At 38.1% G+C, this 23,942-nt stretch overlaps 8 protein-coding genes and 1 non-coding gene across 9 annotated transcripts; 5 read left to right on the forward strand and 4 right to left on the reverse strand.

The window, feature by feature from the left end:
* Positions 1-201: 201 nt before the first annotated feature.
* On the reverse strand, positions 202-2,604 carry LOC106454282 (ankyrin repeat domain-containing protein 1). The gene is made up of 5 exons (XM_048780021.1): positions 1,462-2,604; positions 1,245-1,336; positions 1,082-1,160; positions 898-992; positions 202-810 (listed from the first exon to the last, which is right to left on the reverse strand). The coding sequence occupies exons 1-5, from the start codon at positions 1,604-1,606 to the stop codon at positions 664-666; spliced, it is 558 nt and encodes a 185-aa protein (XP_048635978.1). The 5' UTR covers positions 1,607-2,604; the 3' UTR covers positions 202-663.
* A 148-nt stretch (positions 2,605-2,752) lies between these two features.
* On the forward strand, positions 2,753-5,227 carry LOC106452773 (serine/threonine protein phosphatase 2A 57 kDa regulatory subunit B' beta isoform). Its single transcript, XM_048780018.1, has 2 exons — positions 2,753-4,308; positions 4,643-5,227. The coding sequence occupies exons 1-2, from the start codon at positions 3,172-3,174 to the stop codon at positions 4,979-4,981; spliced, it is 1,476 nt and encodes a 491-aa protein (XP_048635975.1). The 5' UTR covers positions 2,753-3,171; the 3' UTR covers positions 4,982-5,227.
* A 236-nt stretch (positions 5,228-5,463) lies between these two features.
* LOC125609102 lies at positions 5,464-9,406 on the forward strand. The gene has a single exon (XM_048780020.1). It carries the CDS (start codon positions 7,953-7,955, stop codon positions 9,186-9,188), a length of 1,236 nt encoding a protein of 411 aa, XP_048635977.1. The 5' UTR covers positions 5,464-7,952; the 3' UTR covers positions 9,189-9,406.
* On the forward strand, positions 5,750-5,822 carry TRNAF-GAA. The gene has a single exon. It is a non-coding gene; the product is annotated as a tRNA-Phe (tRNA).
* A 964-nt stretch (positions 9,407-10,370) lies between the features above and the next one.
* Positions 10,371-11,353, forward strand: LOC106345589 (auxin-responsive protein SAUR50). The gene has a single exon (XM_013784766.3). The coding sequence runs from the start codon at positions 10,846-10,848 to the stop codon at positions 11,185-11,187; it is 342 nt and encodes a 113-aa protein (XP_013640220.2). The 5' UTR covers positions 10,371-10,845; the 3' UTR covers positions 11,188-11,353.
* A 313-nt stretch (positions 11,354-11,666) lies between these two features.
* On the reverse strand, positions 11,667-12,729 carry BNAA05G28690D. Its single transcript, XM_013894948.3, has 3 exons — positions 12,439-12,729; positions 12,007-12,085; positions 11,667-11,910 (listed from the first exon to the last, which is right to left on the reverse strand). Exons 1-3 carry the CDS (start codon positions 12,588-12,590, stop codon positions 11,845-11,847), a joined length of 297 nt encoding a protein of 98 aa, XP_013750402.1. The 5' UTR covers positions 12,591-12,729; the 3' UTR covers positions 11,667-11,844.
* Positions 12,730-12,969: 240 nt separating this feature from the next.
* BNAC05G43170D lies at positions 12,970-15,425 on the forward strand. The gene has a single exon (XM_013894947.3). It carries the CDS (start codon positions 13,102-13,104, stop codon positions 15,298-15,300), a length of 2,199 nt encoding a protein of 732 aa, XP_013750401.3. The 5' UTR covers positions 12,970-13,101; the 3' UTR covers positions 15,301-15,425.
* A 141-nt stretch (positions 15,426-15,566) lies between these two features.
* LOC111215769 (cell division control protein 48 homolog A) lies at positions 15,567-18,996 on the reverse strand. Its single transcript, XM_022719842.2, has 8 exons — positions 18,799-18,996; positions 18,499-18,661; positions 18,112-18,340; positions 17,258-18,024; positions 16,950-17,171; positions 16,792-16,863; positions 16,064-16,708; positions 15,567-15,978 (listed from the first exon to the last, which is right to left on the reverse strand). Exons 1-8 carry the CDS (start codon positions 18,825-18,827, stop codon positions 15,679-15,681), a joined length of 2,427 nt encoding a protein of 808 aa, XP_022575563.2. The 5' UTR covers positions 18,828-18,996; the 3' UTR covers positions 15,567-15,678.
* Positions 18,997-19,475: 479 nt separating this feature from the next.
* Positions 19,476-22,405, reverse strand: LOC111215770 (serine/threonine-protein kinase PCRK1). Its single transcript, XM_022719843.2, has 5 exons — positions 22,146-22,405; positions 21,448-21,861; positions 20,721-20,981; positions 20,519-20,641; positions 19,476-20,267 (listed from the first exon to the last, which is right to left on the reverse strand). The coding sequence occupies exons 2-5, from the start codon at positions 21,823-21,825 to the stop codon at positions 19,755-19,757; spliced, it is 1,275 nt and encodes a 424-aa protein (XP_022575564.1). The 5' UTR covers positions 21,826-21,861; positions 22,146-22,405; the 3' UTR covers positions 19,476-19,754.
* Between the last annotated feature and the right edge of the window lie 1,537 nt (positions 22,406-23,942).

The raw sequence follows: 23,942 nt of genomic DNA on the forward strand, positions 1-23,942 counted from the left end.
TCACTTTTTAACCCACTAACTTATTATTCGTTTAATTTTGCTCTTAATGAATGTTGTTGTATAGTGACAAAAAAAAAAGATCTTATGGTTTGTTTTCAATTTATATATTCAATCTAATTTTAGGGGTTTGAATTTAGACGAATAAGAACTATGCATGAAAAGTTCAAAAAAAAAAAAAAAACTATGCATGAGAGCCACGATCTAGTTACTACTTTGTCTTGCTTAGTTTTTGGCTTTTAACCATTGCTTTGCTCTATATGCATGCAGCAGAGTCTTGCAACTCGATCAGAAAGGTCCTGTTCACCTTTATTATATAAAGGCTAACGAGAGAACACATTCAAATCTATTAATCTGATAACAATCTTCATAAACTGAAACCGACATGATGTTCATAATTCATTGGTATAAAGATTATAATCCTTTGTAGTTTCAAATTAAAAAAAAAAAAAGAGTATAATCCTTTGTATAGAAATAGTCAATAATAAGATAAAAAAAAGAAGAAGATAAGGCCCAACTTCACAGGCCTAAGAATTTTGCAGATTGCAGATCACTAGGAGATTGATGAGTTACCAACCGCAACTTCGAGGATCCTCCTAGCCTCACTGTTTATACCAGCTAAATCACCTGGTGTCTGCATAGTCACAACCTTGCTATAATCACTAATCAAAATAATTGGAAGTCTAAAAGTGAAGAAAAAATATTTTCAAATATTACCTGCCCGCTGGAGTTTTTAGTCGTTGGTGAAGCCCCTGAACTTAGCAAAAGCCTAATCACATCGACATACTCATATCTCGCTGCATTATGCAGAGGCTATTAACAAGAAACACTCTGTCATTAGTCCATAGTTAATAGAGATGGAGAAAAGTTAGAGTCATTTGAAGATGGAAGAATACTTACAGTGTCACCTTGTAGGTCGATTGTTTCAATCATTCTCTTTGCACATTCAGGACAACTAGCTCGGCTTAAAAGAAACTCTACTATGTCTAAGTATCCTATTCGCCCCCAAGTTCAAAAAAAAAAAACAATGAGCAATAGAACGTGACCATGAGAAAGAAATACAAGGGGCCATGAACAACTTTACCCCCATCACAAGCATTATGTAGAGGAGTTGCTCTATATAAATCTGTAACCTCCATATCAGCTCCTCTTTCCAGGAGAAGCTGCAGTAAATAATACTCAATGAGTAGTGTACAAATACATCATCAAGGTTCAGTAGAAATGACAAAGCAGGGAACAATGGTTACCTCAACACAAGGGAGGTTACCATATAGACACGCCAGGTGAAGTGCCGTGTCACTATTCTTAAGTGGCTCGTCAGTAAGCCCATGCATAGTGTCTATCAAAAGTTCAAAGACAGATTAATAGATCTCCCTCACAGACTCAATGCAACAAGTCACTCAAAGATAGAGAGGAATGAGGATACACATTAGGGAGAACGACAACGAAGAAGAAAGGAAATACCAATGGCTGTGCCCAAGGCGACGACGTCACCGAACTCAGCTGCGGCGGCTAAGGCACCGAGATGCGAGTAAAACTCGTATTCAGCAGCAATATCACAGTCAACATTGTTTTGTTCCATCACATTGACTTCCCTTGGAACGGCCATTGTCTGTCGCAGTCAACCTCTCTCTCCTGTGTAGTGCAGTGCAGCAATTTGACTTAGCTTTTATTGGTTATCATTGGTGACAATTTTGTGGTAATAAATTTCTTATTAACTAAGTAATCGCCAGAACTTATCTTAGATTTTATTGGTTTTAATTGGTGACACGTAGTAGAGTTGACATTTTTGTTATAATAATCTTCTTATCAACTAAGTGATCGCTGCAATTTAACTTAGATTTTATTGGTTTTAACTGGTGACACGTAGTAGAGTTGGATGTTTTTGTTATGATAATTTTCTGATTAACTAACTGATCAATTTAACTTAGATTTTATTGGTTTTACTTGGTCACACGTAGTAGAGTTGACGTTTTTTGTTGTAATAATTTTTTTATTAACTAAGTAATCGCCGCAATCTAACTTAGATTTTATTAGTTTTAACTGGTGACAAGTATGCGCTTTTATTGTAATAATTTTTTTATTAACTAAATAACCGCTGCAACTAACTTAGATTTTATTGGCTTTGATTGGTAACATGTACATAGTAGAGTTAACGGTAGATATGGTTTCAACATTAGTAAGTGTTTTTGCACATCTGCAGAGATAACAGCTTAAAAAATTTAAATGATATTTAAAAATATTTTTTTGTTAATTTTTAAATTTTATTATTTATAAAAATTTAGATAAAAATATTATTTATATTCAATCATATATATATATATATTTAAAATTATAATATTGATAAATTTTTTTATCAATTTCTTTTGTTAGATATATTGGGTCGACCATTTTCAAATGGAAAGCTGATTGGGCAGTACAAAGCGATGTTTCACAACCTACATACATTTTGCATTAGTATAATCCATTTTCTTTTGCTGTGAATGTAAATTATATGTCCATGTATCAAAGTAAAATGTTCGGCTGTGCACTGATTTTAATTAAAAAAAAATTCTTGACAAAAATAAGAAATTATATACTATTATTTTTGTGAATTAGACACATTATAGAAAACTCACTTTTCTATTTTAATCTGTTTAATATATTCTTCCGCCAACTTTCTGCTTGTTTCACTGTTTTGTTTCGCGCAAAAACTAATCTAGATTACGGTTAGTAATTAAGTACTAATTATTAAAAAAAAAGCGATTTTTTGGGTGCTGTATCCGATTTGATTCGAGTCCTTGTTCCTCTTTAGCCATCCTCTCTCTCCTCTCTCTCTCGCTCTCTTCTTCCTTATTTGTTCGCCGGTAAATCACAGCCGTCCGATTAACCAGCGTATACTCGCGCGACAAGATCTCTTAGATCACACCAATGGTCTGATTATCACCACCTCAGATCTCCGACAACACTCCGGTAAACTATCTCCACCTCTTGTTTCCATCTCGTGAGATTGAGAAAATGAGGGAGATTGATCTAATCGAGTCATAGTGGAAGAAGAAGAAGCTCTCTTTGAAAAAAAAGCCGAGGTTTTGGAATTTGAATTTGAATTTGATTAATTAGGGTTTTTGATTGCATGCTGATCCCAAATTAGAGTTTCTTTAGTTAGGTGGAGTTTAAAGTTAGTTCCTTTTAGCCATGTTTAAGAAAATCATGAAAGGTGGTGGGCACAAGAAGCCCTCTAAATCTGAATCCAACGAACCTTCAAGCTATAATCTTGGTGGCTCCAATGTTGTCGTTAGCCACGCTTCTCGTGGAGCACTGGCTCCTCCTTCTCAAGTGACAACAGCCACTCCTCCTCCGCCTATAACCTCGGTGACCCCACTCCCTCTCTTCAGAGACGTTCCCGTTTCAGAGAGGCAAGCTTTGTTCCTCAGGAAGCTTCAGAACTGCTGTTTCCACTTTGATTTCACTGATACCACCAAGAACGTTAGAGAGAAGGAGATCAAGAGGCAGACGCTGCTGGAGCTGGTGGATTTTATACAGTCTGGAGCTAGCAAGATTATCTCCGAGTCTTGTCAGGAGGAAATGATCAAGATGGTTTCGCTCAATCTCTTTCGTTGTCTCCCTCCTGCCTCACATGAGAACACGGGCCAGGAGCCCGCGGATCCCGAGGAGGAGGAGCCTTATTTGGAGCCTTCCTGGCCTCATTTGCAGCTGGTTTACGAGCTGCTGTTACGATACGTTGTTTCTACTGATACCGATACCAAAGTGGCCAAACGGTATATCGACCATTCCTTTGTGTTGAAGCTGCTCGACTTGTTTGACTCCGAGGATCCGAGAGAGAGGGAGTATTTGAAAACGATTCTTCATAGGATCTACGGGAAGTTTATGGTGCACAGGCCGTTTATTAGGAAAGCGATCAACAACATTTTCTATAGGTTTATTTACGAGACGGAGAGACACGGCGGGATCGGGGAGCTTTTGGAGATTCTTGGCAGTATCATAAACGGGTTTGCGTTGCCTATGAAGGAGGAGCACAAGCTGTTTCTCATCAGGGTGTTGATACCGTTGCATAAGCCTAAACCGATAGCGATATATCATCAGCAGTTGTCTTATTGCATCGTTCAGTTTGTGGAAAAGGATTATAAGCTAGCGGATACTGTGATCAGGGGGTTGTTGAAGTATTGGCCTGTGACGAACTGCACTAAGGAGAATCTCTTCCTTCAGGAACTTGAAGAAGTTCTTGAGGCAACGCAGCCTGTTGAGTTCCAGCGTTGTATGGTTCCGTTGTTCCAACAGATTGCTCGCTGCCTTAATAGCTCTCACTTTCAGGTCAGTAGTCTTGTTATACACATCACCTTAACGCTGGATATTTTGTTTCTTTAGCTAGCTATGTTTCGGAATAAATTTAGAATATGGAGGCAATGAATTTGAGATATTGTTTGCTAATGTCTTATGTGCCTATCACCTTTAAGTTAACTTGTGTATGATTCTTTGTGGTATCCATTTGTGGTTTAGACTGGAGCAGGTTTGATATCATTGGTTCTAATCACAAGTCTGTTGTTAGTTTCACTGGCAATTACACAAGTTTCCTGTTATATCTTTGTGCAATCGCTCAAACTTTGCAATTCTACGCATTCATATCTCATATAAAAACTCGATACAGGTTGCAGAACGAGCACTGTTCCTGTGGAACAACGAGCACATAGTGGGTCTAATCGCGCAGAACCGAAGCGTTATCCTTCCAATAATATACCCCGCACTGGAGAAGAACGTCCAGTCTCACTGGAACCAAGCAGTCCACGGTCTAACCGTAAATATCAAGAAGATGTTCATGGAGATGGATCCTGATCTATTTGAAGAATGCCAGAGACAGTATGAGGAGAAACAAGCCAAGTCCAAAGAAGTTGAAGAACAACGCCAATTTACATGGAAGAGATTAGCTGAAGCAGCAGCAGAGCGAGACGGAGTTGGAGGAGGAGAAGATTATATGATCACTTCCTAGATCAGTAACAAAAAGGGTATTACTCTCACTTTTTTTTTGGTTCTCTCTCAAATTAATCAAAATCGTTTACTATTAAAATCTTTCTTCCAATGTATAAACTTTCGATTTGTTTTTTGTTGTGAGAATCATCGAATCTGATTCTGGTTGCTCAGAGAATAGTAGAGCGAAGTGAGCCAATCACTATCAGAGAATATGTGTTTTGTCTGTATGGATCGGGCTTTAGTACTAAGAATGTGTTTTATGATCTTCTGTCCAACTTATTTTTTTCTATGGAAATTTTGTGGAAACTTTATGTAATATAAAAGCAGGCAATGATCTTCAGTGTGATGATATCGTGAGAGATTGGAAAAATCGGAACACTTTTAACTAAAACCATTCATCTCTTACTCAAAAGAAAATGTGTGAATATGTTTGAGATTTCTTCCGGTTTTGTTTTGCTACAAACTTTTGCGTGTGACTTTGTGTCTTTTAAGCAAACTCGTATCATGACAACACACGTTAATTAGCAACAATGCTAAAATTCAGAAATCTTAATCCCATATTTATAGTCTTCTGCCTTTAAGAATGTAGTCTAGTTGATGTTCATGAGCATTGCACAATGGTTTTAAGCCTTTTTCAATTGTTAAACCGGCAAAACTATTCGATAGTTTCTAACAAAAAGTGCATTAGTTTCTGTCAGAAAGACAAGTATTGATATAAAAAAATTAGAATATACACAGAAATGGAGTTCGTAAAATATGTAAAAATACGCCAGAAATTCATTGTCAAGCGGGGATAGCTCAGTTGGGAGAGCGTCAGACTGAAGATCTGAAGGTCGCGTGTTCGATCCACGCTCACCGCAATTAGATTTTTTCTTTTCTTTCTGAAAGTCGTGTGTGCTCACCGCAATTAGATTTTTTTTTTTTTAATGTAATGTTCTTAACTAATTCAAGTTGTCTCAAGTTAATTCCTTCTTGTTATGTCTCTCTGTTTATGGCATTGTTGTGACAACAATGTTGTCTTTGTGCCAAAAGCTGACCACTCTACCTAAGTAACATTGGTAAGAGGAAGAAGAGACATCGGTTTGTGGCTGGACCGGATAAGAGTGTAGAGGAAGAAAGTCTACGTCAATTTAGCTTGAAAGGTGTTTATAATTTATCTTCTTTGTGTTACTATTGGTTTCTCATTGGTTTGTTTGATTATGGATTTCTTCTCAGTTTGTGAAAAAGGTGGTATGTAAAGGAAGGACAACTAACAGTGAGGTCTTGTGGTTCCCTAACGTCTTTTTTTGTTTTAGTGCTGACATGATGATATACGGTACTATTCATTCTGACGGCTGAAACTACTATCAGGTTGCGGACGAGCTTGTTGCTGAGTTTGCAGTCCCAGATAACAATGGAGAATCCTTTTATCAGGTTCCGTTATATTTTTTCCATAAAGCTTGGATATGAAACATTTCTGCGTACTTTTTGTGTGCAAGTACTGAGAAGTTCTTAGAACTCGATCTGTCTTTATCAGCAGCATGCAGCATCATGATGAGAAAATCATAATAAGAAGAGTCAATGCTGCCGCTGGTCGACACCGATTGATCTGGCATCGAACCATGGTGCTCTCGCGACTAGAATACAAAAAGTTTAGCCGTACCAAATTTAATTAGTTTATTCAATAAAGTAAAATACTTGTTAGTTAGAGCACGATTATCGGGAGTTAATTAAGAAGGATCCTTAACAAAATAATAATAAGATATAGTGTGGATCCCACAAAAAAAACAAAAATTCGGTTACAAAAGTCGCGAAAGAAGGATCGACTTTGGTCTGTTTCTTGTATTGTTTGCGACTCCACTGACATGTGGCGGTCCGCGATTGGTTCCCTTTTTATTTTTTATTTTTTTAATAAGAGACAACAAAAAATAAAAAAAAATTAAGAAACCTAAAAAACAGTTTTAGCGATAATCATGACCTTAGACCATCATTAAAGAGGATCCTTAACAATGAGATCTTTAACAAAAAGTAATTAAATATTTGAGTAAGCCCCACAAAAAGTTAAAGATCAGTGATAGAAAGCACAAAATAAGGACCGATCTTGGAGAAATTTTTGCACTATTCGCATGCCCCACCGAAACGTGACAGCCCGCAATTAGTTTGTTTTTTAATTATTAGTTTTTCAGACAAAAAATAAAATAAAAAAAGTTTCTTAAGAAACCGTGCCACCGGTTTCAGCGATAATTATGCTCTATAGTTTCCAAAGAGTATTGGAAGTATCTATTAGATAAGTGTCAACTTTTTACTGACTAAATTTGTCAAAGAGAGACAAAAGTCTCAAGAACCATCTCTATGGGAAGCAACTCAAAAACAAACTGAAGGTATCTATTAGCTAAGTGTCAACCTTTTTCTGGCTAAATTTGTTTTATGTCTAAACTAATGAAATCGAAACAACAATCTGAAATTATAATACTACTAGGTGGATTACCCGCACTTGCGGACTTAATAATTTTGCAAAATTTTGTAAATAAATATAATATTAATTAAAAAAATCATTAAAATCAATTGTTTTTTTGATTTTTAAAAATATTTAATATTTAATTAAATATGAATTCTATATATACAATAATTTGTTTACTTTAATAAAATATCTTTTATTAAAACAAACTTGAAAACCTTCATATATAAATAAACCTAAATATAAAATTACTTTGCAAATAATAATATAGATTAATTTTATACTTTCATGGTATCAAACCATTGAGGTTGCTCTTAGATTCCTTAGGAATAACAAGAAAGAGTTGGCAACAGGAGTCACGTAAGAATTTATTTTCTACAAAAAGAGGTATATTAATATAAGGGCTAATACCTTGAGTGAGGCAACTAGAGAAGTATATAAACCAAAATACTTTGAGTCAACTGTTATGTTATTCTAATCTCTATCCTTTGTAATTGGGATAATGATGTGTAAATATATGTAATATGAATTTCTTTTGGCCACCTATATATGTATGGATTCTGCAAAACTCAAATTAAACCACTCTTCAAATCTCTTACGTACAGCCTCAAACTCTTTTGTACAAGCCATGGACTCCCTCGACCACTCTTCTCCTCCTACAACTATCTTATGCCCTAGGCGACGATCTCACCGTCTTTCCCCCTTCGTTTCTGACTTGAAAGAGTTTTCTTCGTCCATTACCTTTTCGTGTTACGTTTGCCATCGTAAAATAAAACATCTCACTGATTTTTTTTGGTGCCACAAATGTACCCTAGCCTACCACAAGAAATGTGTTGAACCTGAGATCAAAGTGCCTTATCATCCCAAACACCCTCTCCAACTTCTTTTTCGATCCCCCAAGAGTACACTTCACGTAGGGGGCAGCCACTACAACAAGTGTCATTGCTGTGGAGAAAACACTCATGAAGGTTTCTATTACTCTTGTTCTATATGTGATTTTGATTTACTTCCTGGTTGTGCGATAAGTTTGAACATCCTTTCTATAAACTACCCAAAAAGGCATGACCATACCCTCACCTACTTCCCTAGAATAAACTCCCTAACTTGTGATGTTTGTGCATTGAGTGATGATAAATGCTTCATTTACGTCTGTTATCAATGCGATTTCGTAGTCCATAAGACGTGTATCTACTTACCAACCACAATCAGAATATCCCGTCATGACCACCGTCTCTCTTTTACTCTTATTCCTCATCCTAATAAGAATTGGTCGTGTGGAGTTTGTCGCCAAAGAGTTGACAAAAATTATGGACGATACTCTTGTGTGAAGGATTGCGATTATGTTGTTCATTCTAAATGTGCAACACGAAAAGATTTATGGGACGGAAGAGAACTTGAAGGAGAACCAGAAACGAAGTATGAAGATATTAAGGCGTTCAAAGATATAGGTGATGGAGTCATAGAACATTTCAGCCATCCAAATCATAACATGAGACTTGACAAGAAGGAGAGTGATAAAGTAGCGGACGGAAAAAGATGTCAAGCGTGCATCCTTCCTATCTATGAAGGTAACATTTATAATTGCATGAGATGTGATTTTATCCTCCATGAAACATGTGCACATCTTCCTCGTAAAAAATTGCATCCACTGCATGCACATCCACTCACTTTGCAAACGGCTCAGAAACCCGAAGGTCAATTCGAGTGTGTAGCTTGTGGAAATCTTTGTTGTGGTTTTGTACACACGGGCTGTAAGCCTGTAAAGGCCGTTATTGTTCTTTCAAAATAGATGTACGATGCGCTTTGGCTTCCGATCCTTTCACTCATGAGTTACATCCACATCCCTTGTTTTTAACTTTTGAGGAAGGCATACCCAGAACGTGTTCCATATGTGGAAAACAAAAGAGACATTTGAACTGTATCGAATGTTCCTTTATCTTTTGTTTCCGTTGTGCCACTTTACCATATAAGGTGAAGTACAAACATGATGAACATTATCTCACTTTATCCTACGAAGAAGATACAGGAGGACACAATTGGTGTGACATATGCGAAAGGGAAACATATCCACAAGTTGGGGTTTATACGTGCAATTCCTTTTGTAGCATCACAGTTCACATTGAATGTCTATTGGGGGCAGATCCATTTATGAACCATAATCAAATGATCTATATATATAGACAAAGAAAAAGAGTAAGGATTTTTATAATTCCCAACGATGGTCTTACTCGAGAACTTTGCATGGGGTGTCGACAGCACTGCCCTTACAGAATAGCCTTTGCAGTGAGGATTAACATGCATAGAAGGCTATTGTGTTCCATAGACTGTATATATTCTGTATTTGATAGTTTAAGAGACATGCATTCAGAATATGCGTACGATATTTGTTTTACGGAAGCTATGGCTTAGTTTCAAATCCCTAGATTGTAAAATGTGTTTATTATAATCAAATGTCTACACAGTCAATAGTTGTATCACTCAATCGCCTAATAAATCATAAGGTTATATTATAGATGTTACTGACAACTAATGAACGTAAACCATCCTCTCACGGTCTCACAAAACCCTGAAGAAAGGCTTTGGTTTGTAAAAGTTCAAATCCATGTTGGTGCTCATAGTATTCAATATGTTTGTGACATTACAAATGAGTCTGATGGGGCCGTAGGGAGGATCGAACAGGGTTATATAAGTCGTAAGATAAGGGACACGGGACGGTGTCCAGAAAGTTTGACCAAACCTTTAATGATGCCGTACTACAGTACAGACCAGAGCACGAGGTGGTCGACAAAAACATATGACTTCTACTCGATCCTCTTGATAATGACAAAGATCTTCACTTCTTTTATATTAATGTACGGTATGTCTTTTATATGATAAGCTATTACAACTACATGTATTGTATCTTTGACTACTGTTATACAAACGTAGCTTGTACTTCAAGATATTAGAATTTCAGTGGTAAAAAAATTGTATATATTCAAAACTAAATAGCTTTTGTATTGGTAACTTTACTTGTTCTACTACACATTCTGTCTATTCTTTGATGAATAAAAGTATACTTGAGTCTTTACAAAGACAAAAAAAGAAAAAGATTGAAGCAGAGATTAACTATATATCTTTAATTAATTAAAAGAGAGATATAAAAAGGAAGTTACAGAGAAAGAGAGGCTTCTATTTGGGCTGCTAAACCGTGTTCTTGTGAGGCCCCACTATTCTCAGGAGAGCAAAGAAAGAGAACACAAATAAGGAACTGCATTAAATGTTAATGAAGAAACTTCTTGGTAACCTCCTCAAGTCCTAACCATGCTATGAATGTATAAAGTATAGACTCTCTAATCCAAAAAAATGCAACAACTCCACCAAAGAAGAAGAAGAAGAAGAAGCAGAGAAAACCCACCTGAGCCTTACTTCCTACTGTTTGCTTTCTCTTCACAAGTTTTTGAGAAATGTGCAAGACGTTGAAGCTTTTCATTAGAAAGGTACAAACTTGCTGCTTATTCATTGGATTCTCCAAGAGTGTTGAAGATTGTGGTGAGTTTGAGGAAGAGGGTAATGGGGCAACAACGGTTCCCAGTGATGTTAAAGAAGGGCATGTGGCAGTGATTGCTGTAAAAGGAGAGAGAGCTGTGAGGTTTGTTTTGGAGCTTCAAGAGTTGTACAAACCTGAGTTTAGGAGACTGCTTGAACTGGCAAGAGAGGAGTTTGGGTTTCAACCAAGAGGACCACTCACCATTCCATGCCAGCCGGAAGAAGTACAGAAGATTTTACAAGAAAGTAGGAAGGGATAGTCTTTGATTTCGTTATTTGTAAAGGAATCAATCATTAGTTGATTTGAGATTCTTTTCTTACAAGAATTTAACCATTCTTACTGTTTCTCTTATTACTGAAACATGTTATGATTAAATTTACAAATTATTACTTTATGCTGGTTGTAGTTCAATTTTCTTTTACTGGTTTTTATAAACAGCTTGTTATGGAGCCATTGTTGCAGTTTCAGAGGATGCATTTCCTCCCTAGATTGAGCTATTTGCTAGGTAACACCGACATATCTATCAAAACACTTTGCCTACCCTCTTAAAACCTACGAGGAATGTCAAAGTAACCGTATTCCCAAGTCCCAACATTGAAACTTCAATACTTCAACTTGTTCAAAATAGAGTTGTCAGGAGAACTCTATAACTTGTTGTACAATCAATCATATGACAATGATAGATTCTGGTTCTGTACTTTAAAAAAAAGAAAGAAAGAGAGTGTTTCAATCTTGCCATAAGAGTTTCAACCAGAGGAGAATAATTAAACAGAGAAAAGTTGAGTGATCAAATACAAACCAAACTTTAAATCCAACAGAAGTACAAAAGGCACAGAACAAGAAGCAAGTTTTTTTTAGTTGTTTCTCTGCTGACCACAAGGCAGCTGAGAAGATTTCAAGGCAGAGAGGCTTTCATCTAAGGGAAGTAGACAGGCCAGTTGTAATAATACGAGTCCCTGACTTCTTTTGGTATCTTATTCCACTGATTAACAAAAACAAGAACCAAACAAACACTTGTTGTAAGAAAATATCAGGAAAAACATATAATAATTCAGTTGTTGGGATAAAAGTGTGAAACCTTGAATTCATAAGGCTGCTTCTTCGCCCTTGCCTTTTTCCAGTGGTGCTGCTCAAAGAGCATCCACTTATCATGATAACTGCATATTAGAGAGTATGAGAGAACAAAGTACAAGAACATACAAAGCCTTAAGAAGAGAGGAATCATGCTAGCACCAAAAACGCTCTTATGTCTATGGTGGTAACTAACAACAACTCCATTAAGTTTCGGCTAAAAATAATCTAAAGTCTCAACCTTTCCTGTAACCCAACAGAATCAAGAGCTATATGCCCACACTAAGTCTAGCTTACATGAACGAGAAGCCAATTCAGACCCACCAAAACACTCGCATTCACAGAGAAACCAAACACACAAAAAAAAACAAAAAGACACAAACTTTCGAATCCTGATTACTCAAGACAGACAAAGAAAGAGTAAAAAAGAGTTCTTTACTTGAACTGGTTGGAGAGCTGCCACATGTAAGGATTGACCCATGTGAGAACAGAGAAGGCAGCCGAACCAATCCATATGTTCACGAACCTATCAGCATCTGCGTGCGGCACTCCTGGATCTCCCCTATACGCATTCCCAAAATACTTCTCCATCTCTTCCTTCTTCTCTCAGTCTCTCCGTCGCTCTCTGTGTGTTTATTATCCTCTCAAGTCCTCACCGGCGTTTCTGGATAATTAAACAAAAAAAAAACTTTATTCTTTACTAACCTTATGTTTGGAAACAGACTCTGCAATATCCTCTCTCAGGATAGGATATGAAATGTTTAGAAAGGGATCAAAGCAGAGTGAAGAAAGTTTAAAATGGCGTCGTTTTGAGAACATTACCGTCTCAGGGAGAGGGTTAGTGCTCCTCCGGCCATTGTGTTGATGATAGTACAACTGGGCCTGTCCCCCAAGGGAGTATATCCAGATTCCAACATTTGATTCCTCTCTAGGAGCAAAACGACACGAAACCCATCGTTTTAGTTAACGTGGCCCAGCAGTTTCGGGAAGAACCAGAGACACAGAGGCTAATAAAAGATCTCATTTTTTACTTCTTCTTCTTCATCGTCTTCCCCAAAAATTAGGGTTTCCCTTCTCTCTGGAATTAAAGTTAATTAAATTAATGCGAGGCGGTGGCAAGAGAAGATCAAGCGGCGGTGGTGGTTCCGGGAGAAGCAAATCCAGATCTCCAGGACACCGCGCGGCGGGTTCTTCCTCCGGCGGTCGTCGCCGACGCACCAACAACACTCTGTTCGTGGAAGGAGGCGCTCTCGCCGATTTCCCGAAAGATCATTCCTTTTCGACGCCGTCTCGAGGGAGAAGCTCTTCCAGAAAAGGATCGAAGAAGCCCGGAAGCTCAGATCGTGCTTCTGGCCTGAGGAGATGCAGTGGTCAAAGCTACGCCTATCAGTATCCTTCAGGCGGTGATCGTGAAATGGTTGGACTCGGATCGAATCAGTTACTGTTCGGGAAGACAGATGGGAACCAGATCGTTGCGTATCTTGATGATCAGACGCCTTCGAAGGAAGTTGTTAAGGTAAATTATGAGTATGGATCGAGTTTTGTTTTGGGTGGTGATGATGATGAGACTCATAAAGGTTTGGGCTTTGAATCTGATGCTGGGCCAAGTGGTAGTCTCTCTGTTTCTAAGGAACTGGGAGATGAGAATTGTGAAGAGGGTGGAGATGAAGCGATGCCTGATGTTGTGAAAGTGAAACCGTCGAAGAGGAACTCAGGGTTCATTTCTATTGGAGGGATGAAGCTTTACACTGAAGATATATCTGATGATGAAGAGAGTGGTGGAGAAGAGGAGGAAGGAAGCATTGGGTCTGAAGAGAGTGAGGAGTCATCTGATGAGAGTGAAAGCTCGGAGGATATGTTTGGAAGTGATACGGAGATTGATGACGCTGTTGCGAAGGATTACTTGGAAGGTATTGGTGGCAGTGAGAATATGTTGGATGCTCATTGGCTGGCAGAAAAGTCGTTAGATCAGCTGGATTTGTCAAGCGGAAGTGATTCTTCTGCTGAGATGAAGACAGGGAAGAAGTTGACTGGTTTTGCTTTACAAAAGGCGTCAATGGAGTATGGGAAAAAGAAGGTGACAAGAAGTCATTTCTCTGGTCATGGTAAGGCTACAATGGATGATCTTATGTTTGTGAAGGATCCAAGAAGTCTTTCGGGTAAGAAGAATAAGAAGACTAAGTTTCTTCCACAGTCTTGGCCTTCAGGGTCACAAAAGAGCAAACATGCCCGTACCTTTCCTGGTGAGAAGAAGAAACATCGCAAAGAGTATATTGCTCTGAAGCGTCGTGAGAGAATGTTGCAGCGCGGTGTTGATCTTGCTGATATAAACATTCAGTTAGAGCGTTTTGTTCTTGAAAACGTGGACATGCACTGTTTCCAGCGTATGCATAACCGAGATTGCTCTCAGGTGAGACGGTTAGCAGACGTGTACCGCTTATCAAGTAGCTGCACTGGTTCCGGAAAGAAAAGCTTTGTGACAGTGACTCGAACGTATCAGACATGTATGCCATCTGCTAGCGATAAGGTTCGCATTGAGAAGCTGATAGGAGCAGGAGACGAGGAGGAGGACTTTGCTGTCAGCGGAGGAGGGGTGAAGGTTAAATCTGGAGGGTTAGAGAGGAAGAAAGCAAAAGACTCAGCCAAAAAGCGACCTACTAGAGAAGAACGGGAGAGAAACAAAAGCAGCGGGAAGAAGAGTTCATATGCTGAGCAACCTGTTTCATTTGTGTCATGTGGTGTTATTGATTCTGAGATCGCTGTGGCAAAGACCTCTTCTGATGTCAACGTTGCTAAACAAGTGGGTGAAACTACTCCGGAAGCCTCTAGTGGACCAGATATTGGAGCGTTTGAGGTGCACACCAGAGGCTTTGGATCTAAAATGATGGCAAAAATGGGATTCATAGAAGGAGGCGGTCTAGGAAAGGAGGGTAAGGGGATATCACAGCCAATAGAAGCTGTTCAACGTCCGAAATCACTTGGTTTAGGTCTGGATTTCTCTATTGATACCGACGAGGCTAGTCCACCAATCAATAACAACGCTAAGAAGAACAGATCTTCTTCCTCTGGGAAACAAGTGAAACGCGGCTCCCATGACATTGGTGGTGGCTCTAGCTCAGCAAGAATTAGAGATAAAAGATTGGGAGCCTTTGAGCAGCACACAACAGGTTTCGGTTCGAGGATGATGGCGAGAATGGGTTTTGTGGATGGCTCGGGTTTGGGAAGAGAGTCGCAAGGCATAGTCAATCCGTTGGTCGCTGTGAGACGTCCTAGAGCTCGTGGACTAGGCGCTGAAGGCTAAAGATTGTTTTAAGTTTTAACAAGACAGTGTTACTTTAATAAGTTTTTATGTTCATCTTTCAGTATGACTACTACTTTAAATTATGGCTTGAGCGTTTTTATTAATAAACAAATCTTGCTTCTAAAGACAAGGCTTGTTGTGAAATAGCCTTTGATAGCAACGAAAGTAAACCTACTTGTTAACTTTTGGATCAGACCGACATAAGTCTTGGAGAATCAAGATTGTCCTTTAGATTTACCTTAGTAGTTAGTACCAAAGAACAAGAGTGAAGCAAGATTATTAAGTATCAAATCCAATAACTTAAAGAAACACAAGGTATCCAGAAGTAGAGAGAATCCGATTGAAAACTTAAATAACAAAGTATGATAAACTTGATCACTAATTGTAGAGATCATCATCGTCCGCAGCAGCAGCTGCAGACGTGGCAAAAGGATCAGCGACTCCAGTGGTTGCACCTGAACCAGCATTAGTCTCGAACCTGAACTCGGAACCAAACCCTCTAGACTGCTGCAGGGTCTGAGCAAAGGCTTGGTACTTCCTGATGTCTGCATCGCTCACACTCCTCCGTGCATACTTCATCGACTCCTCGAAGTGTGCAGCTTTGATCTCTGATACTTCATCCATATCTTCCTCCATGGCTTCTGGGTTCTCGCTCCTCCTCTTCTCCTTTTCAATGTCCTGAAACAAGAAGACCAAAGAGTAAAATTTAAACATTGGAGAGACTTAACAATTTCAGTTAGAGATTTACAAGCATGATACTGACCTTCTCGATGTTTTCTCTGATGGCGTACTTGCAAGCCCTCTGGCAAATCTCAGTGATATCAGCACCACTGAATCCCTGTGTGTACTTAGCGAGAGCGTTGATGTCCACATCTTTAGCGATAGGTGACTTCCTCAAGCAGGCCTTGAAGATGTTGAGACGTGAGTCCTCGTCTGGCAGTGGAATGTAAATGAGCTGGTCGAGCCTTCCTGGACGGAGAAGAGCAGAATCAATAATGTCGGGCCTGTTGGTTGCCCCGATGATGAAGACGGTTTTCTTGGCGTTCATTCCATCCATCTCAGTCAAAAGCTGGTTCAGGACTCTATCTGCTGCGCCGCCACCATCACCTCCGCTTCCACCTCCTCTCTGAGTCGCAATGGAGTCGAGCTCGTCAAAGAAGAGAACACATGGAGCAGACTGACGGGCCTTGTCAAAGATTTCACGGACATTAGCTTCACTCTCTCCAAACCACATGGTGAGAAGCTCGGGACCTTTGACACTGATGAAGTTTGCTTGGCACTCGTTGGCTATAGCTTTGGCCAGAAGAGTTTTACCACATCCAGGAGGACCGTAGAAAAGGACTCCCTTTGACGGAGACATACCGAATTTCTCAAACTTCTCTGGGTGCTCGACCGGGTATTGAACAGTCTGCATTTAAACAATCACAGAGGTTAAACGCTTAGCTTATAATTAATGGACAGATCCAAGCAAGAATGGAAATAGAAATTTACCTCCTGGAGCTCTCTCTTGACATTCTCAAGACCTCCAATGTCATCCCAAGAAACATTGGGTACCTCCACAACCTGAAACGCAAAGAAAATTTGGAATGAGATTTAAGTGAGATTACAGGTTTTGATCTCGTTCTAAGTGCATCAATGTCAATACTCACAGTTTCACGAAGTGCAGATGGGTTGCTGTTCCCTAGAGCAGTGTGGAAGTGTTCATTGGTCACTGCCATGGAATTGAGGATTTCAGCATCTATGGAGTCATCTTCCAAATCAATCACATCCATCTTCTCCCTGATGCATTGCAGGGCAGCTTCAGTGCACAGAGCTGCAAGATCAGCACCGACATAACCGTGAGTGTCCTTTGAGATCCTTTCTAGATCCACCTGAAACAAATAACCAAAAAGGCGAGTTAAGCTTCTGTAAGCATTACAATCAACAAACGCAGGCAAAGGTAGAATCAGAAACTTACATCTTCAGCAAGCTTCATGTTCTTTGTGTGGATCCTGAGAACTTCAAGACGACCAATCTCATCAGGAACACCAATATCAATCTCCCTATCAAATCTTCCAAACCTTCTCAAAGCCGGGTCGATACTGTTGGGACGATTGGTTGCTCCCATGACAATAACATGAGCACGAGATTTAAGTCCATCCATTAGCGTAAGGAGCTGAGACACAATCCTCCTCTCAACCTCTCCATTAGTCTTCTCTCTTTTCGGTGCAATAGAGTCAATCTCATCAATGAATATGATCGAAGGAGCGTTCTTCTCAGCCTCCTCAAACGCTTTCCTGAGGTTGCTCTCACTCTCACCAGCCAGCTTGGACATGATCTCAGGCCCATTGATACAGAAGAAAAAGGCACCAGTTTCATTAGCAACAGCACGAGCGATCAAAGTCTTTCCAGACCCAGGTGGTCCATAAAGCAAAATTCCCTTCGGTGGCTTAACACCAATCGACTTGAACAGCTGTGGGTGCCTCAAGGGAAGCTCAACAAGCTCCCTGATCTGAGCCATCTGCTTCCTGACTCCACCAACATCATCATAACCCACTTCATCAAGCCTTTCTTCATCCTCCCTCTTGACTGGCTCACCCTCACAGAAAATCTCAGTGTCCGGAGCAACAACACAGTACTCAGCAGGATCCGTCTCAATAACCTTGAACTCCACACTCCTCATTCCTCCTCTGACTAGGAAGAGATCGCCCTTCCTCACCGGACGGTATGCCTCAAGGAAGTAAGCTATTGAAACAAAATCAAATTATATTCACAAAACCAATCAATAAACAATATATCTCAAACAAAACAAAAAAAAAAGGCAACTATTACGTTTGAGGTAAGCATCAAAGAGGTTTCCAGTCACGCCTTCAACGGTATCATCAACAGGCAAGATGTGCACACGCTGTCCGTACTTGACATCAGGGCATTGATGAACAGAGATAACATCACCAAGCCTAACCCTCAAGTTAGACCTGACCACTTTGTTCATCCTGATCTTTGGCTCCTCACAAGACTCATCAGCAAGAGCTATGCAGATAGTGTCCTTCCTTTTCTTACCCTGAAACACAAAACCCAAAACAAAAAAAGTCAATCAAGACAGCATCAGTACAATACTATAATTCTATAATCAAGAAAGCAATTCTCTTTATATTCATAATACCTAAAGATCATATAAATCATTGGTTTCAAAAGTATACAAAGGAGAAAAGATTCAACCTTGATGAGAATGGTATCACCACGGAAGAGCTGGAGCTTCTCCATGGTAGCAGGGTGGAGAGACACGACGGAGTTATCATCGTTGATGGCCTCATCGACGACAAGTCTGTTGGGAGACTTCTTCCTCTCCAGAATAGCAGTACTAAAATCCTTCTTCGATTTCCTGAAAACACACAACAAAAGGATCGAGCTTTTAGCTACATAAACTAGATCAACCAAAACCCTAATCGCGAAATCGAAAACCTAGAGTTCAATAGATCGGAATCGGAAAAAGCAAAATCGGAGATCTGGGTAACTTACGAGTCTGAAGATTCAGCTGGGTCCGACATAATTGAATCGAGATTAGCGGAAGAGAAGAGAGTTTCCTCAGAGAGTTGAGAGGTTATTTGAGAGAATGGGATCTGAAAGAGAAGAGAGATCTTCGCAGTGAGTTATATCGACTCTACGTTTCTTGTTGGCAAAGAGAGAGACCTTAGACTTTTATTTTCCTTTATTTTCCTTTTTTCTAATTTTCTAGAAATTTCATAACCGACCCTTAATATTTCCTTTTTCCCCGAACTTGTACTCTAATTCTATTCTGTGAATAAATAACTCCAATTCTCTTTAATTCCCTCTTTTCTAGAAGTGTATCATAACCGACCCCTATTATTTCCTTTTCTCTCGAACTTATACCCTAATTATGTTTTGTGGATAAATAACTCCAAAATTATCAAAAATAATTTTAGATATAAGAGAATTGAAACAAAAATATTTCTTCATTTCAAAAATTTATGTTTCACATTTGAATCTGTAAAACATGTTCGAATTTTATAATTTTCTACATATCAATAATTATCAAAAGGAATATACCTAACCAAACTAACAATCTTCCTACCTATCGGCTATAATATTCTTTTTCCAAAATTTCAGCAGTCCTCATCTTAAACCCAAAATCAAAACCATAATTGTGTTTCTTTAGGTTTTGTGGAAAGATTTACTTGCGGTAATTAATAGGTACTTTTAACACATAAACTTAATTATACACTTCAGTTCAAATATTCTTGTGCTGAGAGCTTAGCTTTGTAACAAAACTCATGATAAGCTTATATACATATTTTGGTAATTCAGTTGTGGTTGCAATCATAAATAACAAACATCAAACTAACATTAAGCATATATCACAATCTTCATTTATGTATATGAGCTTTGATTTTGACTTTGCTCTCATCCAAATCTTGAAGCTCTTCAATCTCTTTTTTTTTTGTTAAAGTAAACAATCAACAAGCTCTTATTGTCTTTGGGTTCCATAACTTACCAAACCAACCTCCTTCACCACCACCATTCTCTAAACCCCTCTTCTTTTTCCCTCCTCCAGCGTCTCTGGAAGTCTCCAGACTCTGCAGCGGAACTAGCTGCGGGCTAGTACCGCTACATGAAGGCGCTTCCACAATCTTGTTCACCATCTCCAGCACTTCACTCATCTTGGGACGTGCCTTTGGGTTTCTAACTAAACACCTGTTGGCCACAACCGCTAGCTTCTGAACTGATTTGAGAGGGTACTTTCCTTCTAGCCTCGGGTCTAATATGAGCTTGAACTTCCTTGTGTCTGATAGATAAGGTCTCACCCATTCTAGAAGCTTCTGCTCTCCCTTAGGTTTGTTCCTATCAACTGGTTTCCTCCCTGTGATGAGCTCGTAGATAAACACTCCATAACCCCACACATCGCTTTTTGATGTGAGACGACCAGTTTGGATATACTCAGGAGCTGCATAACCCATTGTACCTACAACCTAACCAAACCGAAGAAAACCAATTTAAAACATAGATGTTTGTACAAATTAGGCATGGACATTTTACCGGACCTAATATTCCGAACCAGAACAACTCGAAATATCAAATCCAAAACCGAAAATTTACAAGTACGTAGATGGGTAAAAAATCCTCTAACCTAAAGAACCGGAATCTAACCCGAGAATAACCGACCCGAATGTCCTAGTCTAGTACAAATCTTGCAACCAAAAGATGAATGCAGAGAGCTTACATCAGTAGAAACATGAGTTAGTCCTTCAGATGGACCTAAACGAGCCAAACCAAAGTCAGAGAGCTTTGCTTTCCAGTTCTCATCCAAAAGAATGTTCGATGACTTAAAATCTCTGAATATTATCTGTAACACACATTATAACAAAGTCACTAAAAGAGAGAAACAATGAGATCAATTATCAAGTCATGAGACGGTTGATTACCTGAAACTCCATTTGTTCGTGAAGGTATGTTAAACCACGAGCTGCATCTTGAGCTATTCTCAACCTGAGATCCCAAGTAAGGATGGTGAGTGACCGAGGAGATAAGTGGAACTCAACGCTTCGGTTTGGCATGTATTCATAAACCAAAAGCCGTTGGATCCCACGCTCATCATCTTCTGCGCAATAGCCAAGCAACTTCACCAAGTTTGTATGCTCAACCACACCAAGAAAGTTAACCTCAGTAACCCATTCTTTATGCCCCTGCAAGAAAAACAAGAAGAAAGTTAAGACCAGGGTTCTCAAAATCGATAGTAGATCCGAAACAATTTTCTTAAAATCCGATTATATGATTTAAATCTGTTTGAACTGTTTTAAATCGGTTTAGATCAATCTAAATTAGTCTAAATCTATTAAATTAAACGATAACATTAGTACAAATCCACAAATTTGTCGAATTTCTTTTGTTCCTCGTTTATCTAATTTTGATAATTCAACACAATAATTTTACAATTAAACTCAAAAACAAAAATATCTTATACTCCTATAAATGCAAAATGTATACAAAATAAATATCTGTTAACGTCTAAGCTTCTCATAAACTCCGAATAATCAGACTAATCACTAATTCTCTATAAAAAAGCCTAGTTACCTGCTAACAATTTCTAGAACAGTGGTTAAGAGGTTAAGAGGTTAAGACATATAGATAAATGTTGAAGACAAGACTTGCCTGTAACCCTCTTTTACCAAGCTGCTTAACAGCAACTTCGATTTTGATAGACGGATCTTCTAAACTCCTAACTGTTCCTCTGTAGACACAACCAAAACCTCCTTCTCCAATCATAACAGACCTGCTAAAGTTCTTTGTTGCAGCCTTGAGATCAGTGATGCTGAACTCTCTGAGATTACTTGCTCTAGTAGACATTGTAGGAGGGTACGAGTTCCTCCTCCCCATGGATGACTCCGTGCTCGTGCCAGAGACGTCTCGAGAGTTGAACTCTGACCCGCTTCGGTTAATGTCGCGGTCAGAGAAGTTAGAGGTCTGTGAGACATTAGGGGTCTTGTGTTCCTCTTTCTTGTCCCCTCCGGAGAAGAAGAAACACTTCATTGTCGAGAAGAGACTATACCACCGACGTTTCTCCACCTACAGAACATAAAACAAAACAGCTGAGCTTCAAAGTTAAAGCCTTTGGACAATTGAGTAGTACTTAAACAGAGTAACATGTTGTTAGACACTGAAAGAGATTAACTTTAGAGTCATTCCAAAAGATCCAAAGAAGAATGTTTTTTGGCAAAACAGATCCAAGTCTTTGTTCTAAGTAATCGAATTTCGAAAGTTGGTTCCTTTGTTCTCTAAAACCAAACAGTGACCGTGTGACTTAGTGAACAACCAATCATGAAAAAAGGCAGAAGATGATTACAACTCACCTTTGAATTTGTCTCGTGAACATAAAAATCAAGATTTTTATCAGAAGAAGATGATAGAAAGAGATCCTGGATTTGAGGAAAGATATGCAGATGGTGGTTTATGATACGGAAGGTAAAGAAGCAGAGCTTGGAAGAAGATGAAGAAGTCGTAACACGGCAAACAAAATAGAGAGTCTTTGTGGATTTAGCCAAGTCAGCAAAAGAGCATAGAACTGATGAGAATTTAAACTGTGGAAGAAATTGATTGAAATTGTATAGATGTTTCAGAAAATAATATCTTTTTTATAAAGAAAACGAACTGTGAATAAAAAAAGTTATTTTTTTCTTTTGACATTTTCAACGATAAGGTGCTTGAAAAAGTAGCCTAAGCTCGCTTTTGTATTGTGATTTTATTAAGTAGTAGTAAAAAGTTGTAGTTTGGTTATCTAAAGTATTTGATAATATGAATTACTGTTAATTAAAAATGTTTTAAGGGAACTAAAATAGACGATAGTTAAATCAACTAAGTAATTAACAGTTTAACACACAAAATGAGAGAAGAACGACGGGAAGACATACTCAACATGTTGGAGTTCAGAAAGAAAAAAAGATTGGATCACTTTGCATGAAAAATTGCATGCTATGAGAATTAAATGACAAATTAATGAGCATAAGTTATGTAGATTATGTTTGTAGTATATTATTGACGACATGGATGATGTATAATTCTGCATTTTGTATGCCAGCAAGCATGATTCTAATCTTGTTATAAATTATCATGAGATTTGCAGTGGGGGAAATTAGAGAAAGGATCACCAAGGAGATTTTCCCATATCTTCCTGGAACATTGATTACATGAATTTAACGACAAAAGTTTAGCATTTTCACACAAAAAGTATCAGTTAAAGATATCACTGGTTTCGGTTTCCGTATGATCTATCTCGGTTTCTTACAATTTGTTTGGTGAATTGTACCACTTGTTGAGCAACCTTAAACCTTGGTAAATTAACCTAATTATACTAACTCAACATTGTCGTGTTGCTTACACTAAGTGGTAGGAGTGGACAAAAAAACTGAATCAAACCAAACAAAACCAAAGTATATGTCTAAACTATGTGGTTCAAAATTTTATCAACGCACATGATTCGGTTTGGTTTTAAAATGAACTAAACCAAAAAATCAAAGTGTTTTTTAATTCGATTAATAAAAATATAATACTAATATTAAGACTGAATACATTTAACCATTTAATCTAAATAAATAAACATAATTTTATACATTTTATTTCTAAATGAATAGAATAAAGATAATTAAAATAAAATAAAAGAATATGAATATGAATATAAATCACATACATTAACAACAAAATCAAAAATTAATTATGATAATTATTTTACGTTTGAAGATAATTACATAAACTTATTAGATTTCATCTTCTATATTTTTACTGTGATGTTTGGCTTCATGCTCAAATATGAAAAAAAAAATTTAGTGTCAAATGATATTTGTTTATGTTTTTATAAATTATATTTATGTAACTGAATTAAAACAATATTAAAAATCAATTCGACTGAATAGAACAAACACAAACAAACCAAATTAAACTGATACAAACTAAACCGAATGAAAACCAAATCAAATATGTCTTATTTTTACAAATTTTCTATTGAGTTTCAATGTGTTTTGAATTGAACAGACTTTTTAAGTTGGATGTAATCATTTGCAGTATGCTGATAAAAATAGTATAATCTCATCAATACAATTAATAAACTAATTGATATATCAGTTAATGATTCATAAATCATATAAAATTAGTAT

This window comes from Brassica napus, chromosome A5, assembly GCF_020379485.1.
Source record: "Brassica napus cultivar Da-Ae chromosome A5, Da-Ae, whole genome shotgun sequence".
Classification (NCBI taxonomy): Eukaryota; Viridiplantae; Streptophyta; class Magnoliopsida; order Brassicales; family Brassicaceae; genus Brassica; species Brassica napus.

Coding starts and splice junctions, on each gene's coding strand:
- LOC106454282 (XM_048780021.1), bottom strand. CDS start 1,606: ATGGCCGTTCCAAGGGAAGTCAATGTGATGGAACAAAACAATGTTGAC. Junction 1,161..1,244: donor GTAACCTCCCTTGTGTTGAG/GTAACCATTGTT, acceptor TATTTACTGCAG/CTTCTCCTGGAAAGAGGAGC. Junction 811..897: donor TCGACCTACAAGGTGACACT/GTAAGTATTCTT, acceptor TCTTGTTAATAG/CCTCTGCATAATGCAGCGAG.
- LOC106452773 (XM_048780018.1), top strand. CDS start 3,172: ATGTTTAAGAAAATCATGAAAGGTGGTGGGCACAAGAAGCCCTCTAAA. Junction 4,309..4,642: donor TTAATAGCTCTCACTTTCAG/GTCAGTAGTCTT, acceptor AACTCGATACAG/GTTGCAGAACGAGCACTGTT.
- LOC125609102 (XM_048780020.1), top strand. CDS start 7,953: ATGGATTCTGCAAAACTCAAATTAAACCACTCTTCAAATCTCTTACGT.
- LOC106345589 (XM_013784766.3), top strand. CDS start 10,846: ATGTGCAAGACGTTGAAGCTTTTCATTAGAAAGGTACAAACTTGCTGC.
- BNAA05G28690D (XM_013894948.3), bottom strand. CDS start 12,590: ATGGAGAAGTATTTTGGGAATGCGTATAGGGGAGATCCAGGAGTGCCG. Junction 12,086..12,438: donor CAGCTCTCCAACCAGTTCAA/GTAAAGAACTCT, acceptor TCTAATATGCAG/TTATCATGATAAGTGGATGC. Junction 11,911..12,006: donor AGCAGCCTTATGAATTCAAG/GTTTCACACTTT, acceptor TTTGTTAATCAG/TGGAATAAGATACCAAAAGA.
- BNAC05G43170D (XM_013894947.3), top strand. CDS start 13,102: ATGCGAGGCGGTGGCAAGAGAAGATCAAGCGGCGGTGGTGGTTCCGGG.
- LOC111215769 (XM_022719842.2), bottom strand. CDS start 18,827: ATGTCGGACCCAGCTGAATCTTCAGACTC. Junction 17,172..17,257: donor ACATGAAGCTTGCTGAAGAT/GTAAGTTTCTGA, acceptor TATTTGTTTCAG/GTGGATCTAGAAAGGATCTC. Junction 16,709..16,791: donor TCAAGAGAGAGCTCCAGGAG/GTAAATTTCTAT, acceptor GTTTAAATGCAG/ACTGTTCAATACCCGGTCGA.
- LOC111215770 (XM_022719843.2), bottom strand. CDS start 21,825: ATGAAGTGTTTCTTCTTCTCCGGAGGGGACAAGAAAGAGGAACACAAG. Junction 20,642..20,720: donor ACGAACAAATGGAGTTTCAG/GTAATCAACCGT, acceptor TGTGTGTTACAG/ATAATATTCAGAGATTTTAA. Junction 20,268..20,518: donor TAACTCATGTTTCTACTGAT/GTAAGCTCTCTG, acceptor CGGTTTGGTTAG/GTTGTAGGTACAATGGGTTA.